The 17,285-nt window shown below is 38.5% G+C and overlaps 2 protein-coding genes and 1 pseudogene across 3 annotated transcripts; 1 reads left to right on the top strand and 2 right to left on the bottom strand.

The window, feature by feature from the left end:
• Nucleotides 1-2,470: 2,470 nt before the first annotated feature.
• Nucleotides 2,471-4,939, bottom strand: LOC143531719 (U4/U6 small nuclear ribonucleoprotein Prp31 homolog). 2 transcript variants are annotated; one of them, XM_077026964.1, is made up of 6 exons: nt 4,832-4,939; nt 3,715-4,745; nt 3,308-3,378; nt 3,043-3,145; nt 2,870-2,945; nt 2,471-2,790 (listed from the first exon to the last, which is right to left on the bottom strand). In XM_077026964.1, the coding sequence occupies exons 1-6, from the start codon at nt 4,898-4,900 to the stop codon at nt 2,683-2,685; spliced, it is 1,458 nt and encodes a 485-aa protein (XP_076883079.1). In that variant the 5' UTR covers nt 4,901-4,939; the 3' UTR covers nt 2,471-2,682. The 2 variants fall into 2 exon arrangements, with proteins under 2 accessions (XP_076883079.1, XP_076883078.1); XM_077026963.1 differs by lacking the exon at nt 4,832-4,939 and having other exon boundaries at nt 2,472-2,790; nt 3,715-4,805.
• A 524-nt stretch (nt 4,940-5,463) lies between these two features.
• LOC143531759 (uncharacterized) lies at nt 5,464-6,988 on the bottom strand. Its single transcript, XM_077026994.1, has 3 exons — nt 6,544-6,988; nt 6,191-6,475; nt 5,464-5,528 (listed from the first exon to the last, which is right to left on the bottom strand). The coding sequence occupies exons 1-3, from the start codon at nt 6,986-6,988 to the stop codon at nt 5,464-5,466; spliced, it is 795 nt and encodes a 264-aa protein (XP_076883109.1).
• Nucleotides 6,989-12,646: 5,658 nt separating this feature from the next.
• On the top strand, nt 12,647-13,761 carry LOC143531721 (RING-H2 finger protein ATL46 pseudogene; annotated as a pseudogene).
• The last annotated feature ends 3,524 nt before the right edge of the window (nt 13,762-17,285 follow it).

Here is a 17,285-nt window from a genome sequence, read left to right as displayed (position 1 = left end):
ACCCGCAAGACTCACCTTAAACAGGGACGTCTGCGCAGAGACCAACTGGATCCGCAGGACCAACCATGCTCAGAGAAGTGACGTCCTTACGCGCAGTATGCAAGCTGGTCCCGCAGGAAATGCCTCCCATGGTGAAGGACTCCGCCTGTTCCCGCAGCCTCGGATACAAGCCATGAGTGAAGGCCACCCGCGCAGCATGGCTACACGCACTAGGCACTTAACTCTCCCCAGTGTCACCTGAAGGAATGAGCAAAGGCGGGAGGGGGAAAACTCCCGCCTAAATGAGCCAGTCCGTATGATGGAGGATCTTTTGTGTGATACCTGACGAGGTACAGACAAAAGATCTGACCAAGAATGCGACAGCTCACTGACAGCAGCATGGCAGACAGCACGCCACAGCACTGTGACCAATAGCCGCCGCCTACCCACCAACTCCTGCCATACCACGTGCCTAGCCTGTTGTTGGCAGAAGAGGAAGAGTGCACGACACGCCTGCTCTGTGTCAGCCGCTACCTATCCACCACTCACAGGCAGGGCACGTGCATAGGTTACAGTTGGTAGCGTGTTGGGCCGGCTAAACCCCTTGGAAACCTACCTTCGGCTATAAATACCCCAAATGGTATGACCATCTCATCTTATCATATTATCATCATATATACCTGATATCTGCTCTAGCAATCTCTTAATATACTTTTATATTTAAAGAGCAATCTAGTCTGATTCTCACGCCGGAGGGTGGTCACAAGGAGGAACCCCCCCCCCTTCTCAGTGACGAGCTCACGGTGTCTGTTTTGCAGGTTATCAGAAGAACCATCTTCCAAGGGTCTAACCCCTCGTGGGAAACAGCTCTCCAACCCCTAGGTTACCAGTAATCGGTCGGGGTTCGACTGGTGTTTCTTCAATATTATATTATATGCCAGGTATCTCTTAAGCATCCTGAGTATTTTAGAACCAATTACTAAACCAGAAACAAATAATTGACAGCAAGGAAATTATTTGAGAGTATCTTTTTTAAGTTTGCATTATTAAGCACAATTTCAGCACTAGTTATTGGATTTGAAACTACGAATATAATCAATCGACAGACGTGCCATATAGTGGCTATTTTCTTATAACTACTACCTGTAAAAGTGTGGCGTTTTTTAGCACGTAACAATTGAATAAACAAGTCGGTCCACGCAAAGGCGGCTCAACCATATGGAAAGCCTAAAGGAAACTAAAAATCCAATGCTCCTTTTTTAGATTTCATTCATGTAAACTCCCGTCCTTTAATCGAGCATAGGAATCAATATAATAACATTAAAAGGAACCGTATAATCAATTTATAAACTAAGACTATGTGTTATGGGAGGTGTGAAAAGTGATAGGTAAGTTCGCCGAGTAGGCAACATGTGGGCATTGGGGCTTTCACATTTCGCATTAATATGCATGTATTATGGTGGGTTAAATGTGATATTTTGTGAGGTAAAATGATTGGTTATATATTTTTAATTAAAAGTTAAAGAAAATTAATAAACATGGCTTTCATGCCCGTGATTTGACTCACACCAGCGCTCTCACGCCTCTATGCCACCCTTTAACACCTCGGTTGCTAAGGTGGCGGGGCTCTAGTGCCCTTTGAAGGCTTTCATAACACATAGCCCAACAAGGCAAAAGCACCGAATCAAGTATCTTAGGAAAAAAACATTTCAGCAAATTAGGAATAGCGATGTGAGAAACAATCAAGTCTAGCAATTTACCTAACTAATCAAGTGTGTAAGAAAAAACTATTTACCTAATCATTTAAGTAAATTATGAAGTACCTTAGAATATCAGAATCTCAACGTATTAAATGTATCATGTCAAGGTATCATAGGCTTAGACTATTGCCTTGAGGCAGTATGACAACTGACAAGGTTTGTCAAGTTGGTATTATGGTATGAATACACACTTTTCAACAAGGGTTATCCCATGCTAAAATAACACTTCTTATACGCAATCAGAGTGCAACGGATAGAAATTTTAATTCGAATATAAAAACGAATAAAAGGGGACAGATCAACCGGTCGTTTAGATACAGAAATCGCCACCAAACAAACACGTAGGACAAGTCTAAACTCGAATCGAGATACATAATTCACCACTTGAATCAATTCTAGATTCCAAAGGACACCATTCAAGTTGCCAAACTTGAATTAGCAATTAGAGAATCAATTGTCTCAAAATCCACTAAGAGGAAATTAACAACTTCAGCTATGCAATCTATAACACGATGGAATATCAACTACATGGTTAAGAGTTTTTATACTCTTATTCTGAGTGATGCACACAAGAATTTAGAGTTCCTAATTTGACAATGAAAGACTGCACTAGTATGAGAAGTGTTTGCAGGTTTACGAGCCTGTTTACCTGAACATCTTAGATGCTTGAAGCATCGGTTGCGCGTCTTTTATATTCAAAAACAGTGGCTTTCATTCTTATACATGAGCCCTTTCCGGTGTTAATTTATAACCTAGCCTGGACGGTTTAACATAAAAAGATTGTCATCTCAAAGCATAAATTCAATATGTGTCTAAAAGGGTAGAGCTGAATCAAAATATAACACAAATTTCACCTTTTTTCTCAGTAACCATCAGGTACAAAATTCAATATTACATGACATAAGACTGTCTAAAACATAGTGCAATAGCGTCTAGATTAGGCTCACGTCCTCTTGATCTTTGAAAAGGTTCCTGTTTCTGGGAAATAAGTGCTCTGAGTTCCACTCCCAAGTCTATTAGCATCTGCCTGTGGATCTATCAGATCAATCCCCTGCACAAACAAACATCGGGTTCCCGGTCAAATTTATAATGTGCAAATCCAAATCAAGTGAAAAAAACAAAAAACTAACCTGCACAGGCGTGAAAGCCAAACTTGAAGTCAGTCCGGAGGTAGCCCCACCACTACTATATTGTTTATCCTTGAACCTGAACATTTCAAATTAAGCACATTCAATGAGAACACAGTCGCAGATAAAATCTATATTAAAAAATAATGACACATTTAAAATGTAAAAAAACATACTTTTTAGCGACTTTAGCAGCAAGCTTGCTTTGACCAACTGATACACACAGCTTCCCGTTCCCAGCTTGACCAAGCATACCATATCCTTCTCCTAACCCATCCCCTATAATCAAGGTTTTAAAAGATAAACTATTATTAGAACTGACAAGTATTTAATAAGCATAATAGGTTAATATTTAAACACCAGAATTCAAACACAACAAGCAAGAAGAAACCACGAGCCATGAGTTGATTATATTTTCATGTGGTTAAAGAAACTACTTACCCAATGAGCTTTCTTCAGGCACTCCAAACTGCATCCTGTTTGCCAGTTTCCGCATGTCGGTAATAGCATATCTGAACAAATATGAAAACATTAAGAGTGTAATTTTAACCCAAAATATATAACTTTCTACTGAAAATTGCTTTTTAATTTGTGGGATAACATGCTTTCACTATTGTCCCAATTTAGCCATCACACTTTTTTTTTCTACATTTTTATATAGTTTTCCACATTTTAGACATTATTCAGACTATTTATTTGGTTTTGGTAACAGTACGAACTTGCTGAAAAAGATTATGTCCCATTTGGGTCATTATTAAACACCCTATAATGATCCAAACATTAAAAACAAAATTGCAAAAAACTAAAACGAAAAGTATATTGGTTTGTAGAAAGCACAATTTACGCACCTTTCCTTCATCTTCCTAAGGCGGCGACCACCTCGTTTCTTCTTAGGTTCAGAATCAGGGACCGGAAGTGGTTTAGGTTGTTTTGCAGGCGGTGGTTCTTGCCATTTTTCAATCTTCTTGCGAATTTCTTCATGATACGCTCTTCCTTGTTTTCCAGATGGATCACCTCTGATCGAGTCAACACGTGCAGCAAGAGTTGACTTTGCTGCCACAAGACGACATGAGCGCATCTTAAGAGCAGGCGGTGTGGTTTGAAAAACCTCCGTTTGCTCAATATAACCAACACGAAACTGAGACGTTGCGGTGGAAAAACCAGCTAAATTTTTCTTTTTAGTTCCAAGAAGCTGCACGTTACAAGCTGGCATCTTTGCAAGTGATGTCAGCCCGCCAGCTGTCCCCATGAGTTTCGCAGCAACTGCACTACCGACAATGGCAGAACGATTCAGTGCAATGTAGCCCATTCGACTTTCAACAAAATCCGGAACCTTCTTTTTTGATTCATCAAGTGTGAGGGCGCGATCACACGCTTCAATGGTCTTCTGTAACACGTCCTGGGGAAGCGGTTTGCCACTGGTGGTTGATGCTGTAACAGAGACCACCATGATAACAGCTGATGGTTGCAGACCTTCTAAATCCACTAAGGTTAAATCAACTTCGTTCCCAATCTTTTTTACGACGCGCGCATAGTCAATAGGATGGTGAACAAGAGACTCGAGTTCTGGAAACTTGAGACGGTATTTATCACGGATGAAATTGTGGATGATGGCAATTTCATTTTCTATATCAACGGACAAAGTGTTGCAGTCGACAATCAGTTGGTATTCTGGATCATCTTCCAGAACCATGGCTTGATTTGACATGTCTGAGCCTTTGTCAAGAGCGTCCTCAACTTTCTTCATAATATCTGCATATCGTTGTGTCTTGTGTAGCTTTGAGACGGTGTCCAAATCATCGTAATTAAGAGCTTCAATATCAGCCAAGTCTCCATCGACATCTTCCTCCATGTGGTCTGCATCCCCATTATCTTTATCATCCTGTTGAACAGAAAACATGAATAAGTTACAATTCCGAGATTACATAACAACACTAGAATGAAATATGTAGCAAGTATGGTTATCAAATTGTCGTTATCATTGTCGGAAAGATCCTCGAGATCAGCGAGAAATGAATCTTCAAGAGTTGCCATTGATTGATTTGTTGAGAAAATCTGCAAGATGAGACGGTCAAGAAAATAGAAAGTAAAAATACAATGGAATATAATTCAAAAACATAATGTATGTATGAATGTATCAAAAACATAATGCTTGGCCTAGCTTTTATTTTTTAGCTTATGCTTATATTATAAAGTAGCTCATAGCTTATTTTTTATATTATTTGATAAGCTCTTTTTAAGTGTTTGGATTAGCTTATATTCTACAAGTTGATTATACGTCTTAATAAGTTGTTAAATCCACCATTCTTTGATTTGTTACCGTAATAAGTTGCTTCAACATTATTAATCCACCATCATTTGAGGGCAAATGAGTAACTTACCCCCTTAAAACAAATAAGCTAAAAAACCATCTTCAAATAAGCTTCTTCAAATTAGCTTATATAAGCTTATAAGCATAAGCTAAAAAAGCTAAACCAAACACCAAATTAAGGTTATTTTGTAAAAAAAAAAGCTAAAAAGCTATAAGCTTTGCTAAAAAAGCTAGGCCAAACACCCCCGAAATCAAATTGAATCAAAGTACATACATAAAACACAAATTAGGGTTTCAGTATAGTTGCTAATAATTCAATTACAATATCATATTCCAATCTTCTAAATAACTCTGTACATCATCAATTTGAATAACATAATATAGTCTATTATATCTAGGTAATTGAAGAAAATGCGGATATATGTGTATCAAAAGACGTCAAACAATCTATGAACATATATAATCGATGAATCAGAAGTGAAATCAAAGCGATTATTATATTATAATTGTAACGGATGAAAAGGCGAACCAGAGTGTGCAGAGTCGATTGAGAAGCGGTTAGGTTAACTTGGGTGCTGTTTGTTTTTCAGAGGTAAAATGTCAGAAGACTGCGAAACCACATCTGCCATCATCTGTAGCAGAAGAGGTGGACCAAAACTTTGCAGTCTGCAACAAGAAGACTGTTTGTTTTTTAACATCTGCAGACTGCTAAAATAAGCTGAAATTTAAATAAACTGAAATATAAATAAAAAAAGGTCTTCAACATCAAAATTTAAATAATAGTCAACAACACTGAAATAATATTCATAATACCACAAACATTTTTTAAATCATTTATTCCGTATTTTGCATTAACTGCTCAGCAATTTCATCTCTTAACTGAGTCATATATTCCCGATCTGATGCAGTGCCAAGTGCTTCAACCTCGTCTTCATCAGCATCAATTTGCCCACGACTATTTCCAATCGACACATTGGGTTGATCGTATTGTGTAAACAACTCATCGTCCAAACCTTGTTTCCTAATAAAATTATGTAGTGCGAAACATGCAACGGTAACGTTCCTTTGTGTTTCCAATGGAAATGGTGCCATCCTCTTCAATATAGGGAATCTTGCTTTCAAGACACCAAAAGCACGCTCAATGACGTTTCGAAGTTTTGCATGTGCATGATTAAATTTTTCTTTATTGGTTAACGCACGTCTCCGACGAAAATCTCCAAGCCAATACCTCACATTACGATATGGAGCCATAAATCCTCGTATGTGTGCATACGCGGCGTCACAAAGATAGTATTTCTCTGTAAATATTTTCAATTAATTACAATATTAAACTAACATAGAAATAATTAACAAACAATAAAAATACCTGATGGTGGAAATGGGAATGGCGCGTGTGGATCTAATAATGCCTCTGATAATATTCTAGAATCATGTGCTACCCCTTCCCATCCAGCCACAAGAAAAGTAAAAATCATGTTAAAATCACAAATTGCTAATACGTTTTGATAACAATCACCCTTTCCTCTTCCTCTATATAAATCTTGTTGCCTAGTAGGAACAACAGCATGTATCAAGGTCCCATCAAGTGCACCAACCGCTCCTTTAAAAATCTTTCGTAGCCTCTTGTTATGTCCCGGAATGTTTGGATTCGGATTGAAAGAAGTTGGTACTATCATATCTTTGGCGAAAAGCATCATTTTATCCAACACTTCATGAAAGAATTTATGAATTGTTTGCTTTGAGTGTTGAAATCTACGCTTGATAACCACGTAACGTTGGTTATGGCCGATTATCATCAAAAACATAGCCATCTTTTCCTCAACCGAAACATGTTTACTATCCTTTAACGAATAATTTGTCCTAAAATGTGCACATAGTCGAGCAAATGATTCACGGGACATGCGTAACAATTCAATGCATTGTTTGGGATTTCCTTGCAATAACTCTAACGTGTATTTATGTCCCGTAATTGGCGAATCATTGTCTCGTTTTCGTTTCAAACCCCTCTTCCAAAAAAAAGCGGATATACAAGTACATAACAACTACCAGAAGTATTTTCTCATCATTATTCATTATGAACCTGTTAATAAAACATAAACAACCATGTCATAAAGCATAAACAACCATTATCATAAAGCATAAACAACCATGTCACATAGCCATAAAATAACATACAATGTGTTAAACTTAACCAAAAAGCATAGAATGTTTTCAACATAACTAAAAAAACATACACCAAAAACAAATAATGTTTTCAACAAAACAAAAACTACTTCAAAAGTCCTAAATTTTTAGCCGTCATCTCGATCCACCCTTTTAACACGATGGGAACATTTGGCAATGCCATCCACGCCTCTCTCATGTCCGTGGACATTCCAAAAATATGAAAAGCAACCAAATATAGAGGGTCCGTCGGCTCTAACCCAACCAAACTTAACTTCTCAGAACACTCAACAACTGTTGTAACTACCGGGCGTTTTTTTTCAGGTTTTTCCCTAGTCAAATGTAACAAAGCATTTTTCATGTGAAGTGCTAAATCCTCAAAAGTGGCGGATGATGATGGTTTTGAGGTTTTAGCCCTTTTGGGGGTAGGCTCGGGAGTAAGCTCAGGAGTAGGCTCAAAAGTAGGCTCAAAAGTAGGCTCGGTAGTAGGCCCGGTAGTAGGACTAGTGCAGGCATCATCTTTTGTGTTGTCTATAATCATCAGTTGTTGGACCGATTGGAGCCGATAACAAGAGGATGATCCAACCACTGATGTTTGGGTTGAGGTCCACTTGCGATTCCCCGTGGCAATGTTCTCATCAAACAGTTGTGCATGAAGTTCAGGAAATGCTAATGGAGTTGTTTTTAAGGATGCCGCTTTCGAATGCCCCTAAAAAAATAATGGTAGATGTGAAAAAATAAACTAGGGGTGGACTTTAAGGTAGAGGTAGATGTTAAAAAATAAAAATATATGAACATACCTTCTTAAAGTCTTCCCATTCCTCGTTCGTTAAGGTAAAGGTATTTGTTTGAGGGTTGTAGATGTTGCCGGTTTTGTTTTTCAAATACAACCATCCTATGTATTTGGCTTTAAGATTATCATAGGCGTTTTCGACTTGTTTTTGACTCAAATCCAATCCAAACTTTTCCTTAAGAACCCGTATTACCTTAGCCCACGATTCTTTGTGCAAACTCAACCCTTTTTTACCCACAGCGTTTTTCTCTTCAATGCATGTTTCTAATAAACATTTTATTTGCTCATTCGACCAATGTTGTTTCTCTACCATTTTTATGATCAACTAACAAGAAACAACAATTCTCATGTTAACCTGATATTATGGACCGATATGTTAACCTATGACTGATAACCGATATATCGGTGATATATCACCGATATATTGACCGATTTAACTGCATAGCTAAAAATATTAATAACTGTTTCTATTTTTTCTCTAGCTTACACTTCTCTTATCCTTTTCAATCATCTTCACTTGTTCTGCTAGATGGTTTAAAAAAAGCTACCATCTCTACTTCTTTACAATTATTAGAAAATTTTAGCACCAAAACAGTTACTATGTTAATTATATTCCTGTTAGACCAAAAGTTCAAAGCTAAAATAGTTTGTGTCTAATAAAAGAACCGTTAGTTGTCCTTTAAAGTTTAAATATGATTGACAAATTTCATACGTATAGGAAACAATATTGTGAAAACAAGGATAGCCATGTAAACAATCAATGATCCTAACAAACTAGCATTCCCAACTAATGAATAAAAACCAGATATTTATCAATTCTCATTCATGATTATACCCTATGGGGAAGTTCAATGGAGACCATTTAAACGCTAACCAATACCTTGCTAACCAACCAGTGGGACCAGGTAAACCGCAACTTAACCAACGAGTTTGACAAAATAACCTTGACTTTAAAAAAATCCCTGTTCAACCGGTGCTTGACAAATGTTCCTTGGCACAACAGATTTCCATCTGGCACGGTGGATCCATTCTCCTGCGCCAAATGAAAACCTGTTGCACCAGGTCAAATCTGTTGCGTTGCGCTGACACAACAAGGTGTGCCATGTGAAAGTTTCTAGTTGGCTGAAACACTTATTAACTAAAAACACAAAGTCAACTGATCCTTTTGTAAAATAAAAGAGTCGTAACTATTTTGTCAAACTTATTGGTCAAAATGGTTAGTTTGGGAATTTTCCTGTTTCATAATCTGTACTCCCTCCATCTCATGAAATCTAAAAGTTTATAAAATCTATTTCAACTATTTGTAAAATATATAACATACATTATGCATTCAAATCAACAATACTACTTTAGCCATAATATTATAACACCCTAACAGGTAAAAAGATTTATAATAAATTATATTTTAAAATTAAGCTTGAAATCAATAAAATTAACTTACTTATTGATGATAACAAAAACGCCACACAGAATAAACGTAACCACCACAAGTAACCATCCACTAGTAATGAATCTGCATAAAAAATAACCAATAACTAAAATCTTGATAGTTTTCAAATGTTACCAATTCAGCCAATAGAAACTCAAGTACTCAATGGAAAGTAGGCAACACTATAAGGAAAATCACAATATCAAACGAAAATCAACAAAACCTATGAATTCAAAGCAAATAACAGAACTTCACCGAGCAAATTGTCAAATGAATCAGATCAACAAAACAAAAACATATTATTTGAGAAAATGCAGTTGAATTGTATTTAACCAATCCTTCATCCTCTCTGTTTAATTAATCAATCCTTCATCCTCCACTCTGTTTATAGTATTTCATTTACTTTAATTAATCAATAAACTGTTTAATTGTGTTTATAGTATCTCATTCATGTTGAATTGTTTATGACAGAAGAGGTATATAGAAACTCAACAACCAAATTCAATAACCAACAATCAATCCAATATCAATCCAATATCAACTCAACAACCAAATTCAATAACCAAATTTTACCTAAGAAACCCTAAAATCAACTCAACAACCAACAATCAATCCAATATCAACTCAACAACCAAATTCACAACACGTATATAGAAACCCTAAAATGAAAAGAATAGAAAGAAAGCATAACCCTAAAATGAATCATTACCTTCAAGAAGATGCCGGAGCAGCGGCGGCAGCGTGGTGAATGGAGCGGCGGCGGCGTGTGAGTGGAGCGTCGGCGGTGTGGAGGTAGCCGGCGGGTTGCGGCCGGCGGTGTGGAGGTAGCCGGCTTGGTGAGTGGAGCGGCCGGCGGCAGTGGAGAGGAGGAGGAGTGGAGTTAGGGTTAGGAGGAGGATGATGATCGGTCTCGATAAAATGTGTAGAAGAGGTTAAAGAAGTAATAATACCAACACTTCTGGGAGAAGAGGGCGCGCAGACGTTTTTTAATGAAACGTCTTCGAAAAAACAAACACACTGCAGAGCCCAACGTCTGCGCGCCCTCTTCTCAGTGCAGACAAAAGAGGTGGAGAAGTCCTTCTGAGGAAAAACAAACAGCACCTTGCTTTCGGATGATCCACGAGTAGACTCCCCTTTATAAACGAATGGTTAACAAAACCCGTCATGCGAATTCGGTCGGTATTGATTAACGAATGCATAGACAAAATAGTGTTTGCACTTGTATAGTTTATGATTAAAAGAGTAACATTTTTAAAATAACGTATAGTCGGTTAGTAAAATATGTATAGTGCAATCACGAGTCGGCGTGAATTCAATTGGTATCGGGTTACGACACCAGAACTAAACAAAAGTCTAACTTCATCAACGCTCAAATACAACAATTAATATATTCAAAACAAAACTTGCATGTTGCGGCAGTAAACCAATGCGAAATCGGTCGGTATTAATTGTACCGGCATTTAATCTTAAATACAAAACTTGTATTTAACTCGAGTTAGCTTTTCATTTGATAATGTTATGTTTATATAAGTCTCGTATAACACTTGAACAATATCAAATTATATAAGTTTCTAATATATTTGGCTTGATGCATGAACTCCAAAACTCATTTTAGGAGGGAGATATTCAAAGAACATATGCGAGTAACGCGATGCAACTTTTTTAATTAATACATTTTATATTTAGAGAAAAAAAAAGAGAGTACTTTTTAAATATTATATGCCATTTTACAGTTAAAAGACAAAATGTATATAGATGATGTAGTGATTAACTTTTAACTATTCCCCAATTAAACTAATCGAATATAAACCTCGTTCACAAACATTAATTTTTTTATTAAACATGTGCTAGTTATGGTAAAAAGTTATCTTGACATTTTGGTCTTGCACAAAATATTATTTTTTTATGAAAAATACTCGAAAATATTTGTACATTTTGGTAAATTATATTTGACATTCACCTTCAAATTTCTTATTGAATAATATGGATTCAAATATGTAAACTAATTTTCAATCAACTAAAGCAACTTTTGAAAGATAATTCTATTGAAAATATACTACTTATAATTGTACTTCTTAAACAAAGTTTTTTTTTTTTTTTATAAAACAGAGGTAATATAATATAAAAGAAATTATATATTATTAAAGTATGTGTATCGAGTTTTTTTGACTTATGTTTCAAATATATATGTTAAGTATTATTATATTAAGATCATGTATTTAATAATTTATTAAAACTTTTATGAACTTTTAGCAATTTTTGTTTTAATGTGTATGTATTATTCATCAGTCATCACGTCCTTAAGCAGGTTTCTAAACAAGTCATAGCGTGTTAATCTGTTTTTATACATGTTCGTGTTTGTGTAGAAACATAAGAACTTGTTTTATTACATCAAATCTAATGTTCTAACAAATTAGATTATTTTGAAAGTGTTAAAATTTTATTACCCTACTAATTAACTCATATCACTACCTATATATTAAAAATTGTGTATCTTACTTCATCTTTTTTATGAAAAGTTTTACAATAAACAACGTTGGTTTGGTTTGAGGAGGGGGGGGGGGGATGTAATGATTGGAGAGAGTTTTGAGTTATTTTTAACATCACTTTTTACAACACTCTTCATCAATGACTAAGACGTCACGTGTCGTACAACGTCCTTATATGGATAATTTTGACTACGCATAGTCTTATACATTTTCACTAATAATGACAAAATTGCCCTTGTTCATGCAGTCATGCTACACCATGACCCCATTTGCATATGTTGGGTCTACTGATAGAAACAACTTAACTGACATTTTCAAATTCATACACACCCTCAAAACCCCTTTTCACAATGCTCACTCACACCTCCTCAAAACACACCAAAATAACTAGTCAGTCATCTTTAACACCCAAATTTCATTCTGCTAATGTGAGGTGAGTCATCTTTTTATTGCTCAGGGTACCTTATCTTTAGTGGGTTTCTTGGAATTTGACTTATTTATGTGTCTTGACCTCTCAAAACCACATTCATGATGAAATCTTGAAAAAAGTTTTAACCTTTTTGAGTTCTTGAAGCATATTAATCTATCTGTTAAAATGCGTTTGATTAAAACCATTATCAAACAAAGTTATGTTTCACCTCCTGCCCATCATCATCATCATCATCATCCTTCCAGCAATTCCACTATGTTTTTTGCTAAAAATGTTGTGATAATAATAATAGTTATGTTCTTCATTTGTGGTGTGCTCCACTTTCTTGTGAGATTTTTCATGAACAAGATAAGATTATCCTCAAATTCTCATCATCAATCCAGTGGTGATGGTGATAGTGTTGCTGAAGCTGCAGTGTTTCAAAGGCAGCTGCAGCAGCTCTTCAACTTGCATGATTCTGGCTTAGATCAATCCACCATTGATGGTCTCCCAGTGTTCACTTACAAGGAGTTATTAGGGTTCAAAGAACATCATCATTGTGCTGTTTGTCTTTGTGAGTTTACAGAAGATGACAGTTTGAGGCTGCTTCCTGTATGCAGCCATGCTTTCCATACTCATTGCATTGACACTTGGCTGCTGTCAAACTCAACTTGTCCTTTATGCAGAGGAAGCATTTTTACACCAGGGTTTTCTGTTATCAACCCAGTCTTTGACTTTGACTTTGACCTTGACTTTGAGCATGTGCATTCAAGGGAAGAAGAGGATGATGATCATGAGGTTTTAAGCAATGCCCATGATGAGGTTTCTGGTAATACAAGTCAATCTGAGAGGGTGTATCCAGTTAGACTTGGAAAACTTAGAGCCATTGATGGTGAAAAAGAAGATAAACAAGAGATGGGCCAGACCAGCAATGGGAATCTTGATGAAAGAAGGTGTTACTCAATGGGATCTTATGAGTATGTGGTGGCAAACTCAGATTTACAAGTGGCATTTTGGGCTGATAAGGGTAGGATTGGGAATAGTGATTTGAGAATTGAGAAAGATAAGATGAAGGTGAATAATAATAATAATAATAGCTGCTTTGATGATGGTAGAAATGGTAAGGAAATTAGTAATGGAAGTAAAGGTGAGAGCTTTTCTGTTTCTAAGATTTGGCTTTGGTCCAAGAAAGGTGATCATAAATTTCAAGATTCTTCAACACACATATGCTCATATCCTCTCTCAATGTAAACTCAAATTATATCACATTGCTTGTATTTTTTCTTTCTTTCTTGATTAAGTTATCCAGTTAAAGATTTGGAAACCCATGAGTAGATTAAACATTATCACTTATCATTATATATTTTGATTATTTTTCATTCACTAAAGAGTGGTGTTTATAAACGGGCAACAGACTAGGCCGCTAACTCTTTTAAGTGTACTATTTCAGCATGTGAAGACCACTTAACATCTTTTGGGAATTACAAGGGAAATGAACAAAGGTGGGATCCATATAAAGATGAGTGGCATTCATGAACAAAGAGTTGACATAAGGAGTAGTACTCATGGTTTGTGGGGTACTCATATACTGGTTGAAAGAAATTCTTCAACCACTGGCTTTTATTTTGCACCTAAAAAATATTAAACTTTGTCTCCTGCTTTCTTCATCACTCAATTACTTGCTAACAAGCATCACTAACAAAAAAATAAAAGCATTGAAGAGGTAGGTCCCAGCAGAGCCCAGTTGGACCCGCAAGACTCACCTCAAACAGGGACGTCTGCGCAAAGGCTAAACTCGCAACCCCTTGAAGAGGGACGTCTGCGCAGAAACCAACTGGGCCCGCAGGACCCACCATGCTCAGAGACGTGACGTCCTTACGCGCAGTACGCAAGCTGTTCCCGCAGGAAAAGCCTCCCAATGGTGAAGTACTCCGCCTGTTCCCGCAGCTGCGGATACAAGCCATCAGGGAAGGCTACCTGCGCAGCAAAGCTACACGCACAAGGCACTTAACTCTTAAATAATTCAGTAATGTCACCTGAAGAAGGAGTGAGCAAGCCGGGAGAACTCCCGCCCAAATGAGCCAGTCCGTACGATACTGGAGGATCTTTTGTACTGTACCTGACGAGGTATGGACAAAAGATCTGACCAAGGATACGACAGCTCACTGACAACAGTATGACGAGCAGCACGCTCTTGTACTGTATGTCACTATTAGCCGCTGCCTACTCACCAACCTGTCGGAGGACGTGCATGGCTTGCAGTTGGTGGAACAGGAATAGTACACAGCCGGCCTGGTCATTATCAGCCGCCGCCTATCCACCAACCACCAGCATGGCATGTGCGTAGCCCACAGTTGGCAGAACAGGAACACTATTCAGCCGGCTGTACCTGCTTGGAAACCTACCTTCGGCTATAAATACTCCAACACCTTGGAATGGTATCAACTTATCTTATCTCATCTCATATCTTGATATATTACCTGATATCTGCTCTAGTCATTCTCTTAATATACACTTATATTCAAGAGCAATCTAGTCTGATTCTCACGCCGGAGGGTGGTCACAAGGAGGTACCCCCCCCTTCTCAGTGACGAGCTCACGGTGTCTGTTTTGCAGGTTATCAGAAGAACCATCTTTGCCGGGTCTAACCCCTCGTGGGAAACATCTATTTAACCCCCAGATTATCCGTAATCTGCCCGGGGCCGATTAGTGTTTCTTCATTGGCGCCATCCGTGCATAAAAGCTAGAACTTATTCTTTTTTCAGATTTTTCAAACTTCTGGAAAGATGGTTAAGGTTACTCCGCTGCCAAGATCAACGAGTGACCAAGAAGCCCCGGTAACCACAACCCCAGCGACTGGGGAGAATACCGGCGACTACACAGTTTTTACGAACACTACCCCGGTTACCCAAGCCGGGGCAAGTGCAGTAAATTTTACGAACACTACCCCAGTTACCCGAGCTGGGGCGAGTGCAGTAAATAATCTTTCACTGGGCTTCACCGATACCCAGTTAGAGAGACAACGAACGAGGCTCCCCCGCCAAACATTCGATGAAGTTAAAGCGTGGGCGGAAGCACGTCAAAAAGAATTCCAAGCTGAGTTGGATGAACGCTTACGTTCACTCCAACAGGCTGATGAATTCGGAGAGTACTTGGACGATGATTCGGAGGAATCCGATAGTGACGCAAACCCTCGTCATAGGGCGAAAGGGAAGCGTAAGGAAACGGACTCCCAACCGAGAAGGCATTTTGGAGAAACCTTCAAACCAAAAAACGCGGGTGGAAACCCACGTGATTTCTCCAAAACATTTAGACCAACAGCTGCAAATGCGAGAACGTCCAAATTTGCAAGGGACATTGCGGAAGCAATCGCCCCGAAAAGTGCCAAACAGATGTCCAACATCGGCACTTACGATGGTATATCTGATCCAGACGATCATTTGAACAGATTCATAGCGGGGGCAACCGTCAGTAATTGGACGGAACCTACGTGGTGTTACATGTTCCAAATGACGCTTGTTGGGGCAGCTAGAGCGTGGTTCGATCGTCTACCGGTCCACCACATATACGATTGGGCAGACTTCCAGCAGAAGTTCAGCCAACACTTCAGCCAACAAAGAAAATATACCGAAGAGCAATGGACAATCCTCAACTGCATCCGAGAGGAAGATGAGTCTTTACTAGACTTCATCACGCGCTTCAATTCAAAGAAGCTAAGTCTGGGCACTATTAGCGAAGATCTTGTTCGCGCTGCTTTCATCCAAGGCGCGAAAGACCCAGAGCTCATCCGCACCTTAACGGGTAAAAATGGCATGCCGTCCACATGGGATGCCATCATGACAGCAGCTAAACGCTTTGCGGAAACGGAGAAGCAACTGGGTAGAGATCTCCCCCAGAGCACAAACCTCTACACCCAGAAAACAAGAGAAGACAACGTCCTTACCGCCCGACTAAACAAAAAGCGGAAGCTAGGCATTTGGCAGTCAAGGGTAAACTTTGACACCTCATCCGGCTTGCAACATCGGTTAGGCGGAAGGGATAACGTACAGTCGAACCAGAACTCCAGATGGACGCCACTCACCAAAAGCGTCACCAAGATATTCGCCACTGAGAAGCTCCCATGGCCAAAGGCCCCAATAATCCGACATCGTCACAATGCTGATCGGAGCAAATACTGTGACTTTCACAGGACAAAAGGCCACAACACTGAAGAATGCACAGACTTGAAGGACATCGTCGAAGCATTTGTCATAGATGGGACGCTCGCCGCACCTCGTGGAGTAACGAACGCTGAGCAGGCTGATGCGTGTAGAACCCCAGTTGGGGAAAACACGAATAAAACTGCAGCTTCAATGTTGGAGACTACATACTGCGTAAACAACGAGATTCCGAACCAAGTGCATATCGGCTCGAAAGGCTCGATGACACTCCCAAGAACATGGAAGGGAGCTCAATTACAGAGTCTGCATGTAGATCAATTCCAAACTTGTAAAAGAAAAGGCCCAGAGCCACTTCTAATGGAAATGATTCTCCTTATCACATTGACGCTGATGATCTTACATTTATACTTATCAACTTTCCACACTGATATGCCGGTATTCACCGCATAATCACGTGGAAAGTCGTTGCATGTGGAAGGCGGCAAAACCCGCATAAACACAAAAAACGGCAAACCTTCACGCAGGTCAGTCATAGGTAAAGTTAGGTCATCCCACTAAATGAAAGTGCCGGTCCTAACCGCACAAATCATGATAGAGGAAACCGAACTAACCTATTGACAACCGCGCGTCGAATGGTTAACTTATAAAACACTTAGAAAATTTCT

Source organism: Bidens hawaiensis, unplaced genomic scaffold, assembly GCF_021521415.1.
Source record: "Bidens hawaiensis isolate Kalapana, Puna unplaced genomic scaffold, B.hawaiensis_p1.1 tig00009224_1, whole genome shotgun sequence".
Classification (NCBI taxonomy): Eukaryota; Viridiplantae; Streptophyta; class Magnoliopsida; order Asterales; family Asteraceae; genus Bidens; species Bidens hawaiensis.
Note: the sequence above shows the minus strand (reverse complement) of the source record. Positions and strands in the feature narration are given on the sequence as shown.